General features: G+C 33.3%; 3 protein-coding genes and 1 non-coding gene across 4 annotated transcripts; 2 read left to right on the top strand and 2 right to left on the bottom strand.

Moving 5' to 3' along the window:
- Window positions 1–1,501: 1,501 nt before the first annotated feature.
- Window positions 1,502–1,573, top strand: TRNAW-CCA. Its single transcript has one exon. It is a non-coding gene; the product is annotated as a tRNA-Trp (tRNA).
- Window positions 1,574–4,320: 2,747 nt separating this feature from the next.
- On the top strand, window positions 4,321–9,384 carry LOC109012450 (phosphopantothenate--cysteine ligase 2-like). The gene is made up of 10 exons (XM_018994087.2): window positions 4,321–4,759; window positions 5,171–5,328; window positions 5,432–5,555; window positions 5,651–5,695; window positions 5,786–5,871; window positions 6,205–6,257; window positions 6,398–6,457; window positions 7,146–7,247; window positions 8,000–8,119; window positions 8,797–9,384. The coding sequence occupies exons 2-10, from the start codon at window positions 5,181–5,183 to the stop codon at window positions 9,034–9,036; spliced, it is 978 nt and encodes a 325-aa protein (XP_018849632.1). The 5' UTR covers window positions 4,321–4,759; window positions 5,171–5,180; the 3' UTR covers window positions 9,037–9,384.
- Window positions 9,385–10,121: 737 nt separating this feature from the next.
- Window positions 10,122–13,993, bottom strand: LOC109012451 (pre-mRNA-splicing factor cwf23-like). The gene is made up of 5 exons (XM_018994089.2): window positions 13,598–13,993; window positions 12,766–12,840; window positions 12,427–12,566; window positions 11,064–11,201; window positions 10,122–10,640 (listed from the first exon to the last, which is right to left on the bottom strand). The coding sequence occupies exons 1-5, from the start codon at window positions 13,854–13,856 to the stop codon at window positions 10,431–10,433; spliced, it is 822 nt and encodes a 273-aa protein (XP_018849634.2). The 5' UTR covers window positions 13,857–13,993; the 3' UTR covers window positions 10,122–10,430.
- A 784-nt stretch (window positions 13,994–14,777) lies between these two features.
- LOC109012452 (transcription factor TGA7-like) lies at window positions 14,778–22,587 on the bottom strand. The gene is made up of 10 exons (XM_018994090.2): window positions 22,240–22,587; window positions 22,017–22,087; window positions 19,700–19,861; window positions 19,536–19,604; window positions 17,893–17,952; window positions 17,730–17,807; window positions 17,554–17,617; window positions 16,779–17,050; window positions 15,880–16,107; window positions 14,778–15,119 (listed from the first exon to the last, which is right to left on the bottom strand). Exons 2-10 carry the CDS (start codon window positions 22,017–22,019, stop codon window positions 14,967–14,969), a joined length of 1,089 nt encoding a protein of 362 aa, XP_018849635.1. The 5' UTR covers window positions 22,020–22,087; window positions 22,240–22,587; the 3' UTR covers window positions 14,778–14,966.
- Between the last annotated feature and the right edge of the window lie 3,779 nt (window positions 22,588–26,366).

The raw sequence follows: 26,366 nt of genomic DNA, 5'->3' as shown, positions 1-26,366 counted from the left end.
GGTTGTGTTTGGATGTTGAAGTGAGTTGAGTTGAGTTGAGTTGAGTTGAGATGATAAAATATTATTAGAATATTATTTTGAAATTTGAAAAAGTTAAATTATTTATTATATTTTATGTTGAAATTTGAAAAAGTTGTAATGATGAGTTGAGATGAGTTGAGAGGAGTTTGACAACCAAACGAAGCCTCACAATATAATTTTTTTCATCAATCATTATTCACTATCTCATATTTTACATCTTATAAAAAATATTATTTTATAAAAAAATTATAAATAAAATATAAAAATAAATAATAATTGATACATAGCATTTTTTAAAATATTATGATGATCATCGTGATACATGGCATGGGATTCGAGCTAACCTCAGATTGCCTGCCCGTTCATGCTATTGGGGCCTATCGTAAAATATAAGAAAGTGGGCTTTTTTTTTTTTTTTTTTGAAAAGCGAAAGTGGGCTTTTGTTCTCGAACGAATCACAAGTTCACAACAAACTAACAGCTTAATGCTTAAAATAAATAAATAAACAAACACTTTACCCTCTAATTATCTATTCCCATGCAAATTCACCACCAAATAATTAAATCTGCATGTTGAATTACTTTGCATATCATACACCAAAGTATGAAACGAATTGCACCTAAGCAATGTCTATGATCAGTTTAAACCAATGCTTATAGCTAATTATTTATGAGTAACGATACATGTACGACTTATTTTAAAATTTTTTATATAATAATATTTTAAATTTAGGATATTTCCAGAAGATGATATTATTTTTATAAGTTACTTTATAAAAATACTCGTCATTTTAAAACAAAATTGTATAAAGAGTTGTGAAAAGACTAATATATGCGTATCATTTTCCATTGTTTAATGAATATGAGATAAGGGGTTCCATAAACCCTCATCATGCACAGGTATATAATCCCCAATGCTTGAAAATAAATTCTCTCAAATTACTTGATGTGTATTTGAGAGAAATTACTTTGCACGGACATTTTTACCCAAATACTCTGATAAAATAAATAAATAAATAATTTAATGAGTAATGCCCGACTTCAAAAGATGTCATAATAAAATGTATTAATGTTCTATGCCTCAGACACTGAAAAATATAACAAAATTGACCTGTACAACAGTGACAGCAGTACTGATCATTGGAGTGCATTAGAATTTAACATTTAGAAAAATAATAGTTACACTCGTGAGTACATAAGTCACATATAATTATTTTGAAATAAATAAATATAAAATTCACATAAAAAATTAATAATTTTTTAATATTAAATCTCACTACTTTTTAAAATAATTATACAACACCTATACATTTTATAACTGGTTGCACATTTTATAACTGGACGTAATATTATTTATAGTATTACTAATATAAACTTCATAATATTATTAATTTTTCTTTCATTCTCTGGCCCACAGAAGGGTAATAGAAGGTCAAACAGAAATAAGTACTTATAAAACTATAGAGTAAACATAACAAGAGGGATCCGTGGCGCAATGGTAGCGCGTCTGACTCCAGATCAGAAGGTTGCGTGTTCGATTCACGTCGGGTTCAATCCCCACTCACCCCCTACTTAAACTTTTTGCTTTCACAGGCTTGCGTTATTGGCGCTCTCTCTGCTTTCTCGTTTCAACCAATGACAGACCTTTTGCTTTTGATGTCCATACATACGTGAGTGTACGTAGAGAGAGAGCATTTTGTATTTTGTTTTGAAGTTTAAAATATTAAGTTTTAATATTATTATTGTTTTGAAATTTAAAAAATGTGTATTGAGATTTGAAAAAGTTGAATTGTTTATTATATTTTGTATAGAGATTTGAAAAAGGTGTAATGATGAGATGAGATGAAAATTTTGTGTTTTGGTTTTGGTCCCAAACCTGCCCTAAAAGCTTCTTGCCGGGCCGCCGACCCTACGTGATGGAAGGTTTAATCCTCTCTCTAGCTACCTGTAGTTTCCAGAACACTAGGTCTAGCTTTTGTGTTATTACTGGGAAAAAGCTACTCATCTCACTGATAATTCCCGCTAAATCTATTTATTTACTTAAATATTTTTTAATAATATTATAAATATTTTTTAAATAAATATTTAAAAATAAAACAACAAAATGAATTATTAGGAGCTGTAGCTGTAGCTGTGGCCGCAGAGCCACCCTATTTACTGGCACTCTCAACAAAAGTACTGCAAAACTAGCTTACTTTCAGAGACTATCTTGACCATGTTCCAGTACGTGTATGATGTATGTACTTAATTTTTTGCTACAACAGTAGAATTATACTGTGAGAGCATGCATATATGCAGCTAAAAGCTTGTTGCCACTTGCCTACGAGACTCACGATCGATAAAGAAGGATCTAAAAGTAGGGGAAATAGACATAAAAGTAATAACATAGATAGATACAACAAATTATATAAAGAATAATTTATAAAATTATTTTTATATAATTAGTTGCGACTGTATATAACCCTTTATTTTTTTCCTATTCTTAATAATAAGAACAGTCATAAAAATAATTTATTATATTTTATATAAAAATTTAAAAAAATTATAATAATAAAATAAAATGAATTAAAATGAGTTAAGAATACAATTCTTTCTTCCAACTTGCATACGATATATTATGGAAGGGAATTAGGAGCTGCGGCCGCGAGTACGAGTACTATTGCATGCCCCATAATTGATAGGGTGATGCTACAGCCTCCGCTGGGGCTCCCGTTGGGATACAGTGTTATTTTACATGTATTTTGTTTAAGTAATTTTTTATATAGATCTTTTATTATTTTAAAATATTTTAAAAAAATAAAATAAATTTAAAATATCATTCAGAAAATATTTTCTCAATCAGAAAGTAAAAAAATATATATTAAAAAATATTTTCTTAATCATGAAGTAAAATAAAAAATTATAAAAAATATTTTTAAAAAAATAAAATAAATTTAGAACATCATTAAAAATACTTCCTTAATTAGAAAGTAAAAAAAAATTCATTAAAATATACTTTCTTAATCACGAAGTAAAATAAAAAATCATTTATGATTTTTTATTTTATTTCGTGATTAAGAAAGTATTTTTTAATAATATTTTGAATTTTTTTTTTATTTTTTAAAAGTATTTAAAATTATTAAAAAAATCTATATAAAAAATAATTTAAAAAAAAAACACATAAAAAATACACTAATCTCCAACGGGAGCTCTCGACGGGAGATATAGCATTTCCCTAATTGATAATTCTTTCCTCTTTAATTCACGTCTTTCCATCAATATATATATATATATATATATATATATAAAAGGTTGGCCCACACCCTCAAAATTTTTAATTATCTTAAAGTCAAATCACTTACTTAAAAGAACCAAGAATGCAAGCACAATATACAAATCACATAACCAATCTTAAAAAATGTTCATACTCTCTTATTTGAAATAAAGAGTCAAAAAAAAAAAAAAGTGATAACATACTACAAATTTATCATGACCAAAGTCTATATGGTTGTGTGAGTGAGACAAGTTACTACCACCATAAAATATTTAAATATATATATTTATTTTGACCTCTTTTTTTTTTTTTTTCCTTTGACATAGATACTTCCAAATGAATTATCTTTGATCTCAAAAGTTAAACTTTATGCTAGGGCTTAAATACTTGAAAGAGTACTTAAATTCTAAAATATTTAAACCCCTGATATTTCCTTTTTATTATTCATCCTTTTCTGCAAAAAATAGATCAACGATTTTTTCTATAAGGACTTAAGAGATAAGATTCGTGTAAGGTGTTTGTTTTTTTCTGCAACGAAGAAATACCGATTTTTTCTATATGGATCAAATTTTTATATATGGCAAGAAGATACCTTTTGACTTTTAGTACTAGATTCAACTTGTATTAGTCAATTTAAAATATAAACTCCCCATTTGGATAGCATCTATGAAATTTTATGGAACATACATAAAGAATAAAATGTGAAAAATAAGTTCCTTATAGTGCACTAGAATTTATATATTAAAAAATAAATATTTAATTCATTTTTTTTCTACTTTCTACTTTTTTTTCTTCACTAAATACACTTTATTCATTTTTCATTCTACTTTTTACACTTTTTTACTTTATTTAAAATGAATAATATATATTAAAAAATATAATATTTAAATAATATAAAAAATAGATAAATTGATTTATATTATATTGTAAAATATAATATATAAAATAAAAAAAATAAATTTTAATAATGTATTTTAAAAGATACGCCGAACAGCTATCGAGAATGAAGTGATAAACAATATGTTGTTTGGATTGCACCAACTATCGTTATGAAAGACGACCGACTAATCATCTCGGACCAATTAGTTGATGTTCTTGCACTGTATTAAATGCTATCACCATGCAAAAAAGCTCGGCATGCTCATTTGCACGGTGTTATCGATCGCGCGCTCGAGGGAGCTTAGTTCCCGCCGTCAAAACGGAGTTTCCCTCGTTTTCTCGGCACAGACTTCCACAATGTTACTTGATTTATACACGAGTGGGTCGACTCACATGTTATATCTCCGAGATGTCGTCCTGGTTGAGAGTGGCGGGCGTTGACGGCTATTAAAGTCGCTTGCTTTTTGGTAACCCATAATATTAACAGGGACAGCCATTGGGCTTTATCTATATAAACAAGCTCAGATCTTCGTGTACCACACCAACAACGCGACGTTGCAATACCTTTCTTTGATTTGATTAAGCCTTTTCTATTATTTGTTTGAAGGTAATAACTCCGACTTCCTCTGTGACCATGGTGGTCTGGAAAGGCTAGGGTTTTTTTTTTTGCCTTTTTTTGTAATTTAAATCATGATATCCGCTTGCTTATGCTTTTGTTAAAGTTTTTTCTGATATTAATGGGTTTTATTCAAAATTTTAACTTTCCTTGCTCTGGGTCAATAATTTTAGAGCCTAATTGAAATTGGTTTTCAATTTCTTCCATTCTTCAGTGTTTGTGAAGTTTCTTTTGAGTTTTGATTCAGAGGATAGCTTTTTTATGACGCTGAAATTATCATGTTTCTCGTACATCGTTTATGACCCCATGTGTTTGTGCGAGACTGCGAGTGAAATCGGATTGCGGGTTTTTATTTTTTTTATTGCTTGTTTTTCTTCTGGTTTGACCTGAAAATTCCTGTAGGCATTTTGCAATGGATGTAACAGATGGACTGGAAGTTCCCCAAGAAACGCTGGATGCAGAAATCAAGTCATTCTTCGAATCCGCTCCTCCACTTAAAAACGGCGACGACATTAGTGAAAAACTGAAGGAATTTATCGGGAGGAATTCGTTACCCTCAGGCAAGATTCACTCTATCTAATCAGCAATTTTTGCTGCCCATTTTCGAAATGGTGCCTCAAATATTGAACGGGGTAAATTTGATGTGCGTTGCTATGAAATCAGGAAACGGAAGTGCTAGGAGGGTTGTGTGCGTGACATCTGGAGGTACCACGGTTCCTTTGGAGCGACGGTGTGTTCGCTACATTGATAACTTCAGCTCGGGCCACAGAGGAGCAGCATCCACGGAGTTAGTCACTTTCCACCTTATCAAACATGAACTCTTTCTTTAGTTTATTTCTTTAATTCAATGTTAACAATATTGACGTGCTTATTATCTTGCAGGTATTTTATTAAGGCCGGATATGCAGTTATCTTTTTACATCGCAGGTGAATGCTCGTCCTAACATGATTATCTTGTAGAAAGAGAACAATTTTAATATTATTTTAAATATGGTGGATCTTGTATCCATTATGCAGGGGAACCTGCCAGCCACACTGCAGATCTCTTCCTGAGGATCCGTTACTTGAATGTTTTGAAGTCACTGACGAGCCAAATATTCGAGGTTTGTAGTTTCTTTAGGCCTCATTAGGTGAGAAAGATATATTGAGATATGAACTTTCCTCCACCATCACTTTAGCCACATCATTCTTACAGCCTATGATAATAGGTTTCACACAAGTGATTAAAAAAACTGGATTTATGTAAACTACTTTGTAGGGCTGATTGTATAGTGACAATTTTGGGGGGGAAGGCGGAGAGGCTGTGTTGTGAATTTTCTCCTTAACTTTTCCTCCAGCCTTTTGAGAACGTTAAAAATTTCAATTTCTCACGATCAATGTTATATGAAGTACTGATGGTTCCTGCTAAGATGAATGAATTTCGTTTTATACTTCAGTGCGCCAGTCAGATTCTGAAGCTGTGAAGAGGGCCATCACTGAGCATCATGCAGTATGGACTATTGATATTTATCTGTGCATGTTCTCTCCTCTGTCTCTGAAAATTTTGATTTTCTTGGCTTTTTTGGTTATAATGCATAGGCAGAAGATTGGCCCAACATAACAGGGGACCGCTTTGTTTCATTGTTGCAGGCAGTAGCAGAAGGCCTTCTGTTAAAACTTCCCTTTACCACCATATTTGAGTATCTTCAGGTTAGTCTCAGTTGCTCATTTTTTATATTTATCAATATGTATATTTTTCATGCTTTTTTATTTTGTTTCAATACATGGGATTATGCTTTGTGTTCCTCATGGAAATCAACTTCATCCCCTCTCTCCCTACCTCCACACACAGCAGTTACCTCATAAGTTGCCTTTTGGGAGAGTTGTATTTGCTTCTGTGGGTCAAGTAAAAAATCTTTGCATCCAAGATGCAATACAGTAAATGCTATAAGCTGCCCAAGTGTAGTATAGGTTTTATTTAAATATTCAGGAATATTTATGTTTGCACGAGCTGCTTTCCATTGGTTGGTGTTCAATTATAACTGTTACTTGATCTAGGAGACAAAGCCCCATATGAACAGTTGAGGGTTTATTTCTTTATATATTTTTATTCTTTTGGCACTGCCATTGCATTTGGTGATCATATTGACTCAGGATGCAAACAGGTCCCTTGTAAATGGTTACTCTTTCCCCGGTGTAACTTTACAGTTTCGCATGGGTGTAATTTTTTTGTCAAAGCGCCTACACGACATATCTAGTTTATATTTCTTGATTCAGGATAATTCTGCACCCTATAAACTTGTATCTGCTGTATTTCATGCTACAAATGTGTGTGCTGGTTTTGGACAAAGTAGTCGTTCTTGTATGGATTTGACTACTGTTTTTGTATTATGAACAGATGCTGCAAATGATTGCCATTTCAATGAGGAGTCTTGGAGCACCTGCAATGTTTTATCTTGCTGCTGCAGTTTCTGACTTCTATGTTCCTTGGAGGAGCATGGTAATGTCTTCTGTCCTCCTGGCTGCATTTTGTATTTATTTAAAAATAGATTTTGTAAGCCCTTCAAAACAATTTTAGTTCATCTGTAGAGCACAGTTATCATGTCTTTTCTGTTATTTAATCATCCCATATGGTTATTCTCCTTCTCTATGTCCCAGATTTTCTTTTGAAAAAAAAAAACTGGAATAAAAAAACATTGAAGAATGATTAGTTGTTGGACTTCTTGTTCAAGTTATCTATTTTATATTGGGCTAAGGCAGAGCGTTGGATTGTTTCTGGGATTCTCCCATTGCTATCATGCATAAGCAGATTGAAAATCAGTCCTTTCTTATGCATTATATGTTGGCCTGACTTAGAGTAAATTGTCCAGCTTTTGATGGTAAGCTACATGTTTGAAAATGGGCTCTGTATAATACAGATTCCTTTCAAATTAGCATCTTGTTTACAGCACTAATGACATAAATATAAGAATATGACCTAATATATATATGTATATATATATATATATATATATAAGAACACAAGAAAGTTGCTTTCGAATTCTCAACTGTAGCCAAGGAACTTAACTCATATTTATTTAACTTAGCCCTGTGGGTCCTGTTTCATTTGCTTGATCAGAGATTTCAAATTCTAAGGAATGATAAATGCCCCAACAAGTTTAGACTGCTCTTCATGGAAATATTAAGATGTTCCTATATTACATCCTATTTATGCCTACTTTTCTTTACCCAAGGCATGGTTTAATTATGCAGGTAGAGCACAAGATACAGTCCGCATCTGGCCCTTTGGACATGCGACTAGTTCAAGTGCCAAAGATGCTTTCAGTACTGAGGAAGGACTGGGCCCCCATGGCCTTCTGCATATCTTTCAAGGTTAGATATATCTTGCTACCACAGGTTATTTGTACTTAGACGACTATAAATATATTTGGCCATACCACAAAGCATTTGCCAATGAGTATAGCAGCCTCTACAATGATGACTCCCAGAGGGAGGGAGGGAATTTTTTTTATTAACATCAACTATCTATGGGGGTCTTACATCGTCCAGGGCTTTCTTTGGGCAAAAATCTTATCTCCATGTTTCCATCTGCCCCGTATATAAAGGATTTGCAAGTAAAATATCATTTTTTTAAAATATAAAGATTGTGGCTGGGTCATCTATGAGGGTCTTGCATCGGTCTGTTCATGACTTTTCCCTGGGCAGAAATCTTATCTCCATTTTCCCATCTTCCTAACTTTTATTGGTTATTTAAATCTTAGAATGGGAAATCTTTAATGATTTAAAAAAACAAAAAAAAGGGAATGGGAAATGGGAAATGGTATCGAATACAGACTGGATAGTATGGTCTTTCATTATCTCGAAGAAAGTGGAGGCCCTCCTATCTCTTTTCTCCCAACAGATGATGATTGCATGAAACATGCAATTCCAGATCCCGTCCTTTTATTATAACTTTACTTAATTATTTGTCATGCCCAATGAAGAAGTGCCAGTCAATAAATCAGGTTTTAGTATGTGGGACTGAAAAATTTTCCTGCCTGACTTTACAGCTAGAGACAGATAAAAAAATTCTTTTAGAGAAGGCTGATATGGCTCTTAAAAAGTACAAGATGCATATGGTTGTGGCAAATGAGCTTTTGAGCCGCAAAGAGGAGGTTGTAGTTGTTACAACTAATGACAAGCTATCAGTTCACCGAGACAAGACTCACGTTGGCAATGATGTGGAGAATCCCCTGATAAGACTTATCGTGGAGAGACATTCAGCTTATCTTGAGAATCCTAACCTATGATCTCTTAAGTGTTAACAGCATTAGAGAGATGATATATATCAGGTCACCAGGACAAGACTTGGGTCACTACTTGCAAAGCTTGTTTTGTATTATGGTGGATCTTCTCTGTGTCAGCTAAGCTTTCCTTTCTTTGCGTTAGTGTAGGTTTTAACATTATTGTTTTTGTCTAACTGGTATACATGTTTTTTTCTTTTTTTGAGCAAGACGAGCAAAGCTTATTTTGCTCTTCAAGCAAAATAATTTTGGATAAACCTGTTAAGGGGAGAGATCGAGGCCAAAATTGTAGTCTGCTCATTGTAACAAATAATGAATAACTTCAATGGTTCTAGATGATGGTGTTAATCCTCTTTATTAGATTGTGTCAAAGACGTTGATTTCATGAAATGAAAATATTTTGATCCATTGATGCAGTTTCAATGGAACATCATGAGTAGTTATCTTATGGTCACCATGTTGTAAACATGTATGTGAGATCTGACATGTAGATGCTGTAAATGGAAAGGTTCGAATACGTTTTCAGAGAATCGATGGTTGTTAATGGTGTGATATAGGCTAGAGCTGTCTGTTTAAAATCCAGGTTCTTGGATGGTTGAATTTGGCATGTAAATAATGCCATTTAGTTTTGCATCCCTTTGTTTTCCATTCAACTTAATTGTGTCTTGGTATTTCACGACACGACATCCCTAAAATCTGGGCTATGTTTTTGGACTGAGCAGAGTAATCAGGAAATATCGATGCCTCCCTTTTAGAGATTTTAAACACACGACCATAGAATAAAGATGCAAAATTATTGGCTTGCGATTGTCTTTTGTTTCTGTTCCAAGTTAACTCCAAAAAAGGAATATTATAAGCAGGACTAATCATAAAAAGAAATGTTTCTGTTAGACTAATTTGTGGCCGAGGCACCCTTCTTCTTCTTCTTCTTCTTCTTCTTCTTGTATTTTTTGTTTTTTTTTTTTCAAGGGCCGAGGCACCTTGTTTACTACCGAGTAATAATATATACACAATCATTTTTACGACTTATAATTTTTTTTTATTATTAACTTCTTATAAATTATATTTTAGAATGAGGGTATTAATATATATAAATTGATTTACTTTTATAAGTTCTTTTATAAAAATGCCCCACTTAAAACATAATTGTGGTTGTAAAAATTATTGTGCCCACAATTTTGTTACCTATAATAACTACAAGGCCAGAGTGAGAGAGAGAGCACGTCCCTTTGTAAATGGCAATCTCATTCATTTCTTTTCAACTATGAAAGGAAAAATATATACATCTTTCTTCTTTCTTTCTTTCTTTTTGAACAATAAATATATGTATAGCCAACATATATTCCAGAACGTATGCTGTAGTAAGATGTGGGATATCTGACAGTGAGGGAAGAAATTGTCTATGGTGCCTTGTTATCATCTGTGTCGAGCTCAAGACCTTCTGCAGCTAATAGCCGACTGAAAGCCTTTTTCTTCTCTTCCTCTGCTTTCTTTCGCATCAAATCCCTTTTCTTCAAGACAAGTGTATGGCGCCTAAGGGTGTTGGATAAATGCTCCTCGGATGCCTTTTTTTCCTTGGCCAGGATTCTCCTCTCTTCTTCAGGATCAACCTGTAGTTATGGTATAATTTTTAAAGATGAATGCAGTAAAAGGTGGCCAGGAAACATGGGTTCAATTAGTGAAAAGATAGATTCATTAAAGCTACCATTTCAACCGAGAATCACTAATGGTTATTATTTTGGGATGTTGCCAAACTAATATGGTGCCATATGATGCCTATAACTATATTTTCATCATCCACCAAAACTTTTAATGTTGCACCATGTAACAAGATCTATTAAAAAATTTCGTCTGAATTCTAGTTTCTATCCACTTGTGGATAAATTTCGTTATGTTGAATTGCCACAAATTTATCCACAGAGAGAGAGAGAGAGAGAAAGAACAAGAACAAAGACCTAGGCAAATGAGCCGTGAGAAGATAGATGTGAAGCCTCGATTTAAACACTTTCTGGACATATAGTTCAATTCAATACCTTTGAACGAGAAAGACGGCGAACACGAAGATTCAACTCACGCTGCTGCTGCTCAGCCCAAGCTTGAATGGCCATATCACCCCGCTGATCAAAAGCTCTTCTCTTTTTCATAAGCCACTCCATCCATGCTTGAGATGCCTGATATAAGAGTGAAATGAAAAACCATTACTAAAGCAGCTGAATTAAATGACAAAGACTGAATAATCAATTTTTTTTTGTTTGAATAAAAGACAAAGTCCATTTGAAGACTGGAAATCCACAATCTCTTGCAAGCTTAGTGGTGCACTGAATTGAAGCATAGCATTGAACAAGAACAGTTCAAGTTAAACTCGTTATGTTTTGGCACCAAAAAGAAAAATTCGATAATGTATTTACATGGTTTATAGGACAAAAATTCCAAATCATCTAAATACATGAAGCATAAAAGGGAAAAGTTATAAATATATGCATATATATTATATATATGCATGTATATGTACTGTTAAGAAACTAAATACCTTTGAACTCACCTGTTTCCTAATACTTCAAGCACAGAATGCAAACAAAAGCTTAAAAAAATCTTAATGAAATTTTTCGAAACCAAAGCAAAGGCTGAATAATTTAGACTAATTGTGTATCATGTGGTGACAAAACTGCAAAATAATAATAATCAAAGAGTTTACTAATGTACTGATCATTCTTACCAAAAAAACAAAAAAAAACAAAAACAAAAACAAAAGAGCAGCATGTGGATATTTGTTTTAAAAAGGAAAGTAAAATGTACGAGTCATATTAGTTAACAGTACCACAACGAGGGACTCATGATACAACAGCTCTATTGGATCTATACGCATGCTCCAGCTGGCTTTACCGTGAAACTAGAAAATTTATAATTCATAAGTCATTGGTTTGACCCATTCTAATGGTTAAGTAATGGCGCATAACTCCTCCGGTACTGTTTCTTTCACAAAAGTTATTGTGGAGACTGAGAGATCCTCCTGTGCCATTTCTTTCTTTATAGTAATTGATGCAATAGTTGCGAGTGTGTGCAGTTACTATATTCCATACAAGCTGGGAAGTAGTATTATGCTAAACTAATTATAAGATAGCACTTTTGCAAGGGATGGAAGTAGCAACATAAGATTCATAAGAAAGACAATCACCAAGTATAGAAAATAATTAAACTCAATATAACGGTTTAAAAATTATGATGAGTATTTATAAAAAAAAAATCTTGAAAAAGCAAGCTGAGCAATGACAAATACACACACACACACACACTATTACACATATTATTCCTATAATACTGAAAATTTTAACCTTTTGAAGTCTGAAGTAAACTACGATCTGACACCGTGACAAAAATAGAAATTGCAAATCTTACCTTCAATGGATTGACTCGGTTATCCATATCATATTTCCTCCGCTTCTCATCATCTATGAGCAACTCATAAGCAGCTTGAATCTTAATAAATCTAGCATCAGCCGTTTCCCCCTCCTCAAGAGTCCCTCTACCGTCATAGACTTGAAACAGGAAGATAACTGGATCAATACAGTGCCCAAGACTGGGGGCCAACTTTTAAGCAAACACCAATACACAACAGCTGACAGGAACTAAGCTTCAAAGAACAATCATGCTACATCCATAATACAATGACATAAGAAACCCAGATATAATGCATATGGAACTTCCGAATAAGTGAAATCATGATCAAGGACAAACCATCTGGATGATAAAATTTGGCCAAGCGCCTGTAAGCGAACTTTATCTGCTCTTCATCAGCATCTCTTTCTAACTCTGTTTTATAAAATAAAATTCAGGTAGAATTTGTCAACCACACGTAAACATAATAATAGAATAGACAAGCCAAAAGATGTAAATATTGCCTAACAGCAGGTGAACTCATATAAAGAGCACATTCACAAAGTTTTCATCATATGTCTGTCTATACAGCTATACTTCTTAAACGGATGGAACTTAGTTTTGTTGAGTTTTTGCAATAATGTTATCCATCCTTGTCATCAAATTTTCAAAATCTAATGATATAATAAGACAACCGAATTTCAGCAACTGATACATGCATATATATATATATATATATATCAAATCCATAAAAGATGTCATCACCTATGATCACGATCAGGAAACTTAAAACAGAGTAACAGACTATTCCTTCAAACTCCATTTCTCTATAATGAACGGAAGGAAGCACAATCAGTGCATTAAGATTTCATTTTTCTTGTCCTCTTTCAGATAAAAACCTTATCACATCTTTGAAAAGAACCCGCCATCTTGATAGGGTGGGGTGTGTGTAGATATTCATAAACATGCATTCAAATCAGTATCAAATACGTATATATCAGTTATTCAAATATATGGGTATTAATTATTATTGTTATCTCATATCCAACGAAGCTCACTGAGTATATAAATAAAGCGCCGTTGTCTGTATAATTTCATCAACAGAATCTGTTAAACAATTTTTTTTTTTTTTTTTGTTTTTTAGAAAGATTTTCTTTTAATAGGGTAAGCAAAAAACAAGATAATTAATTACCGAGAGTTTCGTACGGAGAGTTCTGATCGGTCCAATTCGAAGCCCTAACCAGGGTCCTCCTCTGGCTAAGACGAAACCAGGGCTCAGTCCCATTTGAACCCAAGGACTCGAACCAAGGAGAGAACGACAGCGGAGACGAGAATCGAGGCTTGTGATTAGGATTTCGAAACGAGGCCCTAGCTCGAGCTTGCTGTCTGCAACTTAAGAAGAAAGAGAAGACGACAGTGTGGGGCCGACAGATTGTTCTCAGATTGCTCATGTTTCTCAGTCTTGAGCTCAGATATCACATTAAAACGAGAGATTGAGAACCCACCTGGAATATAATAAATTAGGGTTTCATTTTGGACATTTTGTTTACTACAGAATGGTGATTATTTAGCATCCAAGCCTCCAAGGTTGAAGACGTTGAGGAACTGAATACATAAATATATATATAAATATATATTTTGTCGTCTTGTTCTTCTGAAATGTTTAATATTTTTGTGGACGGTTTGGATTCCTTTGTAAGATACGGCTCAATATTACCGTTTTGCCCATTTCCTCATCCCACTGCAATAACAGAGCAGAACTCCCAACAAAGGATTGGTTGTGTACATATCGGGATGGATCTTCTTCATCTTTAAAAAAGAATTAACTCTTGGGTTTCTTCAAACCTCGTTTCGGTGTTTCTAATGCTTGCATGTAGTCCTCTCTCTCTCTCTCTCTCTGTGTCTCTCTCGTTTTGATCGGATTTATTGCTCTTTCAGAATACTTATGGTGGGTGCTGTTTGAGCCAGAAATGGTGAATTCATTCCGCAATGGGTTACTGAGATATTAAGGACGGAGAAAGAATTGCAGAATGTTCCAGATTCGGAGGGGTTGACAAACTCGTTTCTTGTGAGTAAGAGTTATCAGCCCAAGGTGCAGTAGGCACAGGCAAGAGTAGAAATCGAACTGATGCAGAGGCAATGCCGGCGTTATTCCGGTAAAGACAGATTTGAGCCTTCTGGGGACTCTGCGCCTATGATAGAGTGTTGATTAGTATATGTCTATTCCATGTTCTACTAAGAAAAATAGAAAAAAATCTTGTTCTGTTCAACAGTTTCTCTTCTATGTTTGCTGAATGACTAGCATGCTCGCAACTCTAGTTCTTGTTTTTCGTTTTATTCAATACTCACATTATAGCTTACAACATGCATTGTAGGGAAACTCGGATTTCATATAATCTACTTGATACACAACCTTGAAAATTATATTTACACCCTATCAGGTTATAGAAACTGATTTGAAACAAAAAGTGCGATATTCATTCCCTTTGCAGCTGAGGGTGGCAACAACAACCTATATGTAGTGTTACCTAAATTAGGTGATTCTAGAGGTGCTAGCTACACTATGCAGGTTCACGAGGACGAGCAGCCCAAAGTGAACTGAGAGCACGAAGACGATGAAAGTACTCCCCCAAGGCGAGCAAGCCTCGAGCTGTTTGGTGGGTTGTTAGGATGCGAGACATTTGCTGCAGAGTTTGATGCCGAAGATGATCTGCCTGTTTTGTAGAAGGGTGATTCGAGTGAAAACGTCAGGAATTCAATTCAAAAAGGTACTGCACATATAGAAATAGTAATCATTACAGAAACTCTAGATACAGAAACCTTGATCCTAAACCTTGAATATCTGTTTCATCATAGTTTGATTCTCAACACAGGTTTTGCTTTCCCTGAATGATTAAACATAATTGAGCCATAGTTTAACATTATTGGTGGATGAATATATAGAGTAGCTTAGGCCTCATTTGGATATTTGAGATGAGAAATTTATGAATAGTAGTGAAATGATTTGAATTAAGATGTTTTATGAGATTTTGGGAAAGCAAAGAGAACAAGTTGAATAAAAATATTATAAAGTTAAAATATTGTTAGAATATAATTTTTGTTTTGAAATTTGAAAAAGTTGAACTATTTTTTGTGTTTTGTTTGGAAGTTTGGGAAAATTATAATGATTAGGTAATGATGAAACGAAAAAATTGAAATTGAAAAGTGTTTATATTTGAGTGGTTTTTTTATGTTAAGATGAGATGAAATGAGATAGATCGGGACCATCTCAACATCCAAATGTGGCCTTAGTCTAATAGCCCAAAGGTCTGGCAGTTCTGTATTCATTTAAAGACCCAATAGTGTCTCACATCTTCAAGAAGCCCAGCTTGAATTTACGGAAGCTTTCTCGACATAGTGAGTTAGCTGTGCTATATGCAATTCAAATTTCTGAGGTAAACTAAAATTATTCAGCACTGCCATCTTTAATATTACCTGGTTCACAAATCCCTCTAGTGCTTCCAACTTCTCCATTTCGGCAGCCATCTGTGATCCATAATTACCTGCAATTACTGATTCAATTCCTATGCTCTGGGCCAGACTCTGCTGGAGTTTTTCCATTCCTTGTGAGAGGGCGTCTTCTGCTTGCTGAGATGACTGTCGGAGGTTGCATACATTCAGAACTTGTTGATCAGTCATAGGCTCAAGTTGTGGCCTGATAATCTGCCAAAAAAAAAAACAAAATCAAGGTGATGTAATCATATCAGATGTGGTGAAGCAATTCAGCATAATATCAAACTGTTTCTACTAGGCTAATTTATATTCTGGAACATCAAATAGTCAATGATAACACAACTAAACACTTGTTAAAAAAAATTGACAGGAAACAAAAAAAAAACAGTATATATACAAAAAATATATGCACAACTCATGAAGCTATAAAGTAAAGTGGCATGTCCTGCTATTTGATGGTGTAAAAATTATAAGGCACCACCAACATCCATAATGTTCGAAATGCGATGCTTTTCTGCACCATCTTACTCTTACTAATTATCATTCAACAGCATTGGACAGTAAGCCCTTTCCCATAATATGCTAGATGTTGAAGAATATGTGACAACTTCTCCTTGCAAACTTCTTCTCAAAATGCTAGATGTCAGTGTGCTGCATGAGTTTTTTTACCGTCCCATAATATGCTGGGTTAATGTTAGATTGTCGATACATAGTCTTAGCACAGGTTTGGACATTAAGCCACCATGGTGATAATACAGATAATGGTTTGTAAATAGAGTCGATCAGAAATGTTAAAAAAAAGGTAGATGAAGGTGTGATTTGTTTAAACAGTAACACAAGCATCCATCAAGCACTGAGATATTAAATGAACTACTTATTACGTTGAGAAGCTCTGATGGGCGGAATCCTCCAATCCAAAGAAAAAAGCGTTCTGTAGATGTTCTCCACACACCGGACATCAAATAAAATACATCAGCCTTTGCAGCATCTGCTTTCATACGAAAAAGACTATGATAATGGTTCAAGCCACTCTCTACAAGCATACGAAGTTCTATTTCAGTTATATGAGCTTGCAATGCACTTCTCAGTTCACAAATCTGTCTATTTTGCTCTTCAACCCAGTGTGCATATTCCATCTCAAATGCAGCAATGCCTGCAAGATCCATAGTTGAGACTATTTTCAGGGACAACAAATTAAAAAAAAAAAGTCAAGAAAAGTTGACTAAAAAGTAATAAAAAAGAACATATCACGAGCATGTCAAAGTTCAAATGTTATGTTTGTATTTTTGCGTAGGTTATGTCCTTAAATAAAAATATATATACATTTGTTTATTTATTTCACTTAATACACTCTGAATCACAAAGAGAGTTCTACATTAAGTACATTAGTATATATTGCTATCAAGTTACTATTATTGTTATATAAACTCGACTTTGAAATCACTGCTTGAAACTCTCGAGCTAAGTACTACTTGTACAATGCATACTATCTCATAATCAAAAACTTATTTTTCCACAGAATTTAGATTTTGAAAATGCATAAGAAATAAATACAACAAAATGACATGAAACAGTAAAGAATACCAGGACTTATAAGATAGGGCAAATCTAATACATATCATATAATGGTAATTACCAGTAGTTGGAATCACAAACCTGAGTTTACATTTCCAGAAAATCCTCCATGACTGGTATCTAGTGCACTTTGTCCGTACATACCCTACAATCAGGCATTTGGTGACAATAAGATAAATACTGAATTTCAACTCATGATCAATCAGCAGAGATATTAGATGACAGGGAAAAACCAAAACTGGTGGGCTTCACCTAACCTGCTTCCTAGCTTTCTCAAGTTCCTGCTCCAGTTGTGCCAGCTTCAAACGACTTGTTTCTAACTGTTGCACATAGGCCTATGGCAAAAATAATTAAAATTTGGAACCTAATGAGCTGTCTAAGTCCCAACTATGAAGTTATTACACAAATGCATTTTTTTACCTTTTTCCGCAAACGACTTTTACGAGCTGCTTCACGATTTTGTGCCAGGCGTCTCTTTACCTGTACATAGATATGTACATTTACATTTTCCCACTTAAATAAGATATTAATTGCCCAACATCACAACATGATACTGAGGTGCCCACAAGTACCCTTGTCAAAGTGAACACCACGTAATTGAATTATAATCAGCGTAGTAACAAATTCTTGATAAGAAATCCATACAAGTAGCAAATTCTTGTTTAGCACTGGAAAAAGTACAACTTTTCTTTAATGTAATTCCATGCACAATCAAATTGGGAGGAGATCAAGGAGCTTGCTCTAGAGCTCAATGCACGGTTTAGGCATATCTTCCGAGAAGCAAATATGGCAACTGATTTTTTGGCAAAAGAGGTTCGCATGGAGTCATCAAAGATTTTATTGGTGAGGAAATATTACAACCTCGTTTGCGAGGATTGTAGCGTATGGATCGCTAGGGAATTCCTTCTATTAGAGAGAAATGAGCCTTGTAGTAAAAAAGAAAGAGGTCGAAAGGGGTCAACTGGGTCGATTGAGGCAGAATTTCCATCTGGAGTTTATCGTTTGGAGTTAATGCTCAAGTTTGACGTTGGCGTAGGCGTTGCGCATTTACATATGTCTGGCATTGGTTTCACGTTGGTGCGGGAAATGGATCACGGTGGTCTGTCTTTCGTGAGTCATTATACAGATTCTTTGCTTTAGTTTGGGTATTGGTTATTTTTCTGTGTTTTGGGGTTTCTGACTCATGGGATGGGTTATATTTGTAAATCCTGTGAAGTCTGGATGTTGCCATGGTATTTCTCCGCCATAAGTGAGATTATGTTTTCGAATAAATGTGGGCCAGGGTCACTCTTGGACATGTAACCTCGTCTCTTTAAAAAAAAAAAAAAAATGCTCTCCTAACTTGATGATAATATTGTGCATAGGGGTGATAAACAGTCCAGTCGGACCGACCGTTTCGGTCCGGACCGGACCGGACTGAGACTGAGGCCAGTCTGTCTCAGTCCACATTTTAGAGGAACGAAAAGTTTCGGTCCGGTCCACAGTCCAGGGTTTTTCCAGACCGGACCGAATGAAAAATAAAAAATATATATTTTATATATATTTTTTATATAATAATTGTACAATTAACAATATAAGATTTTAAATATGTTATTAACACTTGTTAATATTTTATGAATTAACTAATATATAATATCAATTAGTTAATTCTATAGTAATTATATAAATTAATAATATAATTTTCATCTAATTTATTATCATTGACCGTATAAAATATTTTTTTATTGAGTTTGTTACATAATACACATTAATTAGTCACTTAATTTAATTTAGTATTTTAAATAAATTTTTTTTATTAATTAGTTAAAAAAAAAAAAAGTAGGCAGGACCGAATGGACCGATAGCTATCAGTCCGGTCTGGTCCTTTGGGTGTTCGGTCCGGTCCGGACCGAAAAAATGATGGACCGAAAATATGAAGTTTGCACCCCTAATTGTGCACTTTGCTTGATAAGTATGAATATAGGCAGATATATGGTTTACTAGCTATAAAGTTTGGGGCATGAGAGAGAGAGAGAGAGAGAGAGAGAGAGAGAGAGAGAGAACATATGGTGCAATTTCTTCACCTTATCAGCAGAATTGCTTCCTTCATCATTTCTGGAAGGTCCCATTGATTCTTGAGAAATAATTTCAGACTACCAGATCATTTCAGAAAATCGTTAAAAGTTCAGTAACAGATAAAAGAACTCTAGATCAAAAAACAAGGAGTTTCAGTTTCATGTTTCTTCACCTTGTTGTGCATTCCAGCATCCACCTGTAGAACTGTTGAAGCACCTGTATTTGGGCTACTATCACCTTTGAAGGTGTCTCCCCACAAGCTAACTTGTTGGAACGGATTATATATGCCCATCCTTCTCGAGGTGAAAGGTTGAATTGATGCAGAGCTCATAACCTTTGATTAACAAGTAAAAGACAAAAAGAAGTATGGAAACTTTTATCAACTCTCCTGCAGCAGCAAACATTGTTTCTAACTAATGAAATGAGTGATAAGAATATTTGTAACAGTTGTCTGTCAGTATTTTCCAGAACATAAATGATGATTCAAGAGTTTGGCCATACATGGATAACTAGGCAGTATTTCTGATCAAAATTATCTCATTGAAACATGAAGCATAAAAGTGTAGGTGATATACCCAGCCACGTTGAAGAAACCACATAATGAGTGAGTGTCTGCAGACAATTTTATTAAATTGCCTACTGAGACACCAGGAGACTTGTAAATGAACTTACAAGTTTGTTATTTTCACAACTCACGAGACATTGATAAGCAACATAAACATTTGAACTTTTAAAATTTTTACTGTCAAGACATGGAAAGTTTATGACAAAATTGAAACCAGAAGTGGAGAGCCTAAAGCATCCACTATATAGATGATTGTTGCTTTTAGATTGTAAATTTCCTTATGTCAGGAAGCCAACTAAAGAATTGAGGATGAATCCTAAAGGTCCATACCTATCGCAATCGTTAGAAAAAATAATGCTTGCAACAGAAAGATGTAAAGAAGATGATCTGCCCACAATACCCTAAACCAGAACCTAACCTTGCATTTACAGTTGTACTTCATGCATTTCAGCATCTAGCAAGATAATGGTGAAGTATCTCTTTTTTCATTCTTTAAAATATCCCTAATATAGGCTAAGAAATGCGGATCAAAATTGGCAAACATCAAATTTGTAAAAGCGGTTTCAAATTTAAGGGTTACTGAGTGAAGTTAAGTGGATAATGTTTTGTATTTGAATATTTTCATCTAATGTGGCACAGAGGGAGTAAATCTTTGTCATGCTTGTGCAGTTGCCTCAGTTCAAATAGATGTAAGATCTCCCTGAACAGTAGAAGCCAATTTAATATAATTAGTACCATTTAATAAACCCCAAAAATCCATCAAATCCGTTGATTCCCTCACAATTTACATAAGGTTCTTCGATATACCTGGTTAAAGTATGTGCAAAATAAGTACTTATAAAAATAAATAAATAAATAAATAAAAGTATGTGCAAAATAAGTGGCGGCAAGCATTAACATAATAGTCCAATACAGGTAGCGGGAAGCAAAGCAGTTCCTATGTGGATAAAATAATCCACATCATACTTATTCTGCAGGAGGAATAGATGCAAGAGTTCACTGATTATTTTCCAAAGGGAACAGTGGTTCTCCCATATTGGCAGTAATTATGGTTTAGTACTTCTCGTTAGGTGCCCTCCAAACATGATTAAAATTTAAATGACTGAAAGTTGAAGGTTTTTGTGCCTGGAGATTTAAATCCATTCTTTGATCACATCTATGTTCCTAGAAACCATATAACCTATCAATACATCCTATAGTTGGTAACAGTCAAGGCTAGTTACCAGACCCTGCTTTTCTTCTCCAATGCCAACCTATGAAATCCCATTAAAGCTTCCTAAGCCTCCACTGTCTTGCCTCAACATGAATCCCGAAAATGCGAAATGGAGATCAATATCTTTGATAAATCAGATTCAAAATAAGCCAAAAACTAATGATACTTGGCTAAGCTTTTTCCTATCTTCTCACACACTTCCTAACAATCTAACACAAAAGTTTCCTCCTTTAGAATATCCAATAAATGTAAAAACATATACTGATCTCACATAAACCAAACTTCCTAACAATCATTTGCTAAATTTCGAAAAAAGTGCCTCCTTTCAATAAATAAATGCACAAAGGCGCCCACAGCAAACTAGAATTGTTCTCCAATACGGGACTGAAGCCCGTCATCTGTGTCAAATCATCGGACTGAATTTAGTAACTGCGTCCTATTTGTTGGTTCATAGCCAATTCGACACTACTGTAGATTCTAAACATAGAGCAAAATGCATGAGAAAGATTTGTTAGCTTCCGATTTCAGCCAGCCCCAGAAAACTAGATTAAGCACAGTCCGCGCGCGCACATCTACAGACTACACATGCGAGCAAGACAGACTATTCTTATAAATCTGTAAATTGCAAAGCAAAAGAATCAAAGGAAAAAAAAAAAAAACTGAAAACATTGAGATACGATTCACAAGAACAAGTCACCAACGTGTGCTTACCATTCACAGCATTCTCCAGATAACCTTTTGCAGCAAAATGGCGCCAAAATCCACATGCCCTTCAACAAAAACTGACAAAAAAAACAAACTTTTCAAATTAGCCACAAACTTTTCAAAAAACAAACATATGTTTCTATTGAAAGGCCCAGTTTCAGTGTCAGGAGAGGGGCGGGGGAAACAGAGCAAAAGCTGAATATGGTCGGTACACAACGAAGAAACAGACCTAGTTTTGATTGAAGTGGAAAGCTCCAAATCCAGTTCAGGAAGCCCTAATTCTGTACTTCAGACTGTATTTAAGCTCAGCTTCAGCGAATTTAATAACGTTTTTCCCCCGGAAACAAACAAGAACCAAAAGCTACACATAAGGACTACAGATTAAAGAAACCGAACCGAATTAACTATATGCATAAGGACAAAATACGGATAACAAAATATTTATAAGAAAGAATAAGAATGCAAAAACTAATGGTTCAGTATTTGAACGCCACAGTCAACCGTTAACGTCCCTCAGGTCTCTGTGTTCCCACTTAAAAGCAGAGGAACTCAGCGAAAGTCACCACACAGAGAGAGAAAGTAAAATGATTGAAAATCAGTTAACCTTCGCACACCTCCGCTTAACGTGCGCCCACCATAATGTCGCGCATGAGTCCATGACAGCCTTGGATGACATCATTAATCGATGGAAGGGCATCTCCCCCATTTCAACCATGCTATGATTTAGAACCTTTTTTTTTTTCCTAATCAAACATCTATTTTGAAATGAATGAATAGGATATAAGTGGATCAATATAAAATAAGAAATCCCACTTAAACCACTATAATATTTAGAAAAAAGTTTTCATTTTTTAAGAAAAAAGACGATACACCAATTTATTGATAACTCTCACTTATGACGAAAAAATATCTTATATAAAAGTGAATTTGGTGGTTATATTCATAATTCTAAAACCAAATTTTTAAAAATTATGCGAAAACGATTAAAAAAGATAAAATATTCAGAATAAGAATTTATAAAAAAAAAAACTAATTAATGTCTTAAGTTGGAAATATTTGCACGGTCCAAATTGAAGAAAAAAAATGATGAATGAATATTTTGACTATATGAAAAGATATTTTTATTTTCGTTGCTTCCAAATTCACATTCGGTAATGGTAGAACATAGATGAATTGCTTGTAGAATAAAAAAGACATGATCTTCGACAACTTCTAGGTGGTGCATGCGATTGTATCGCCACATGAAGAAAAGGGCAAGGACATATCTTAAAGATTTGAAGTTTCTGACTCTAATGATATTATGCGTAAAATATTCGGAACTAAGAAATTAGTACGATTGTGACAATTCGAATATATATAGACTATAGTGTATATACAAGTTTTTAATATATTAAGTTTTGTGTAGTCTTTTATTTTTTATTTTTAAAAAAAATAATAATAGACCTCATTATGAAAAAGTGTGAAAAATTATTTATTTTTTTTTTTGTGGTCAAACTTTTTATAAAAAAACTTGTGCGAGACTTATGTCATTCATTTTGTCTCCTCATTTTAATTGTTTATTTATTTATTTAATTTTTTTAATAATTGAGTAAGTAATTATTAATGTATTTATTTATTTATCTTAAAAATATTTAAAGATGTAAAAAAAATAAAAAAGGGGATTTATATATACATTATTTAGTATTATAATTTATTGTAAAGTATAATTACGTGGATGGTCTTGATTGGTGGAAGATGATCATGCACAGGTAATTTTTGTACGCATGCATGCAAAGTAAAGACCCGAAGTATATAATGATGCAGAATGTACGTTGTTCATCAGTGTCCCACGAACTTTATGTAGGTAGGTAAATAATTCTAAATTCAAAGTAGTTTTTCTTTGTCCTCTTGAAGCCAATTAATTAATATATTCTAATAATGCTGCGAATATTCGAAAACTCCATTTTCAATAACAACTTCTTTATCTCATTAATTACTTAATATATATATATATATAATTACGTAGAATTTTAGAGCTTCCGAAAGCAATATAATAAAAATAATATATAATAAATAATAATAATAATAATAATTATGATTTAATAAAATAATAAATAAAAATATAAAAAAACGTCCCTTGGGGGCTCTTAAAACTTTAAATTTGGATATTTGAGGACTAGTTAATTCTCTAACTCTTGTACATATATATATTTTTTTAAAATTTTTATGTACAATCATTTTTACGTATTCTTTATACATTCTACTAATGTGATTGATTGAGTCAGTTTTTTTAATATAAAATAATTATTTTGATCAATCACATCAATAAAATACGTAAAGAAAAAGTGACTATATATAACAGAATTTGTTATAAGTGATCAAGTTTTATTTTTTACTATTTATTCAAACACAAGTTGATTTAGAACTTATAATTGTGAGTTATATTTTATATTCATGAGCCAATCATTTATATTTTTGAGCGAATTCGGACTTGTTTACGGGTTAATGTCAAAAAATAGCAAAGAGGGGCCGGGAAGGGAGAAAGAGTTATTTCATGCCCGCGGTGGTGGATGGTCTTTGATCGGCGCGGTAGATCGTATTAGACTTGAGATATTTTATCCCATTTGCATATTATTTGCATATACACTTTATTTGCAAATTTTAACAAGAAAACTTTGAGATTTTATATATATTTTTTATAGTTTATATATACATATATCAATTATTTATATCTATATAAGGATTAAAACAACACCAATAGAATTAAATCATGATTTTCTCTTAATTAACTTTCTGAATACTTAATTATAATTTCATATTCACAAACAACGTAACAAACGAAACAGATATTGAGTTTTTCCGAATTGATTACAATCTTAATGATCAAGAAGGTAATTAGTATTTAAAATCAGTAGTAGCTAGTGATGATACCTAGCTTGTGCATGATCTTGAGTTCATGAAATTAACCATTGTTAAGTAAAGACTCAAAGAGTAATGTCTTCTACTTTTTTTAAAAAAGGGCATGTATAAGCCGTGTACGTTTTAGATCTGCACAGAATCATTTTCCTAAAGTAAAAAGTGAGTAAACATCAATTTCATCCAGCCAGAAATTGAGATAATTGGTTTAAGGTCCGTTTAGATAGTGAGATGAGATACAAAGGTTTTTAAAAAAAAAATTGAATGAAATATTATTATAATATTATTTTTTAATAATATTATTATTTTTTAAAAAAGTTAAATTATTTATTATATTTTATAAGGGAATTTATGGAAAAAAAAAATTATATTCATAAGCCTCACACACCACCTTTTTTTTAAAAAAATTTTTAACTTTTTTCTCTTACTAAATGTGTGATATATGGATGATGAGTAGAAGAATTCAATTATTTTAAAAAGAATAAAACCAAAAAACAAATTGTGGTATGTGGTGTATGAGGCTTATGAATAGCAAAATTCGAAAAGAAAAATGTAATAATAAGATGTGATGAAACTATTTCTATATCTAAACGGAACCTAAGACGCATGCATGCATATGTGCGCGTATGAGTGGTATATATATATATATGCCTTGCCGTAAGAAAACAAACCACCTAAATTAGGTTTTGCTAGCTTTTGCTTTAGTGGTTATGGGTGGAAGATATATTGTGATCTTCTTTCGACTTTTGCTCTCTGATAAGCTAATGGCCGCCTCTTTTTAACTCCCCCAAGTTCCCACTTCCCGCCACTTCAGGAGTCCCAAGTGATCATCCTTAATTGCTCGCCAAACAAATCCAAGAAAATAGACCAAAAAATCTCATTTAAATGAAAATGGTAAAGAAAAAGGCATTAAGTTTGGACAAACCTACTCACTTTTTTTATTTTTTTATTAATTTCTTATTTCTAGTTTAATTAAAAGAAGTATGTCTTTTTGTATTGGAAAATAATTGACATAAAGTACATGCAAAGTGTACCAAGGAAAGAAAAAAGAAGGACTAGTAGATCAACGAATCTCAGAAGAGAGAATATTTTACCCATACAAGTAAGTGCATAATGGAGAATGTTTACAATCGCAGTCGCTGCGTGTCACTGGCTAAAACTATATAATTTGATTGAGAGACCCTTTTCTTTTCCAACAAGAACATAAACCCTAGTATACCAACTTCCTCGTCACTTTTAATAGGTCCGATGTCAAAACCAACTTATGAATTGAAGTGATTTTGATTTTTAACTATAAGAATAAGTAACTTTAGTGCTGATAATTGCTTATAGAAAGAACATGACTAAGAGATCATATACTCCGTGAAACTTGTTTCTTGACTAAGGGTTCCTATAGTATTATGTAAAAAAAAAATTAAAAGATGACTGCTACAAACACATAAAGATTACACAAAACAGGGC

Source organism: Juglans regia, chromosome 16, assembly GCF_001411555.2.
Source record: "Juglans regia cultivar Chandler chromosome 16, Walnut 2.0, whole genome shotgun sequence".
In the NCBI taxonomy this organism is placed as follows: Eukaryota; Viridiplantae; Streptophyta; class Magnoliopsida; order Fagales; family Juglandaceae; genus Juglans; species Juglans regia.
The sequence above is the reverse complement of the archived record's forward strand: the minus strand, read 5'-3'. Positions and strand labels throughout refer to the sequence as shown.

What these genes read in the sequence shown, in the direction of transcription:
- LOC109012451 (XM_018994089.2), bottom strand. Translation starts at nt 13,856, where the DNA reads ATGAGCAATCTGAGAACAATCTGTCGGCCCCACACTGTCGTCTTCTCT. An exon ending in CTCTCCGTACGAAACTCTCG is followed by an intron (nt 12,841 to 13,597) that starts GTAATTAATTAT and finishes TTTATAAAACAG; the next exon opens with AGTTAGAAAGAGATGCTGAT. An exon ending in GCCGTCTTTCTCGTTCAAAG is followed by an intron (nt 10,641 to 11,063) that starts GTATTGAATTGA and finishes CCATAACTACAG; the next exon opens with GTTGATCCTGAAGAAGAGAG.
- LOC109012450 (XM_018994087.2), top strand. Translation starts at nt 5,181, where the DNA reads ATGGATGTAACAGATGGACTGGAAGTTCCCCAAGAAACGCTGGATGCA. An exon ending in GAGGAATTCGTTACCCTCAG is followed by an intron (nt 5,329 to 5,431) that starts GCAAGATTCACT and finishes CTATGAAATCAG; the next exon opens with GAAACGGAAGTGCTAGGAGG. An exon ending in CCATATTTGAGTATCTTCAG is followed by an intron (nt 6,458 to 7,145) that starts GTTAGTCTCAGT and finishes TATTATGAACAG; the next exon opens with ATGCTGCAAATGATTGCCAT.
- LOC109012452 (XM_018994090.2), bottom strand. An exon ending in TTGAGAAAGCTAGGAAGCAG is followed by an intron (nt 17,618 to 17,729) that starts GTTAGGTGAAGC and finishes GCCTGATTGTAG; the next exon opens with GGTATGTACGGACAAAGTGC. An exon ending in GCCCATCAGAGCTTCTCAAC is followed by an intron (nt 16,108 to 16,778) that starts GTAATAAGTAGT and finishes TTTTTTTGGCAG; the next exon opens with ATTATCAGGCCACAACTTGA.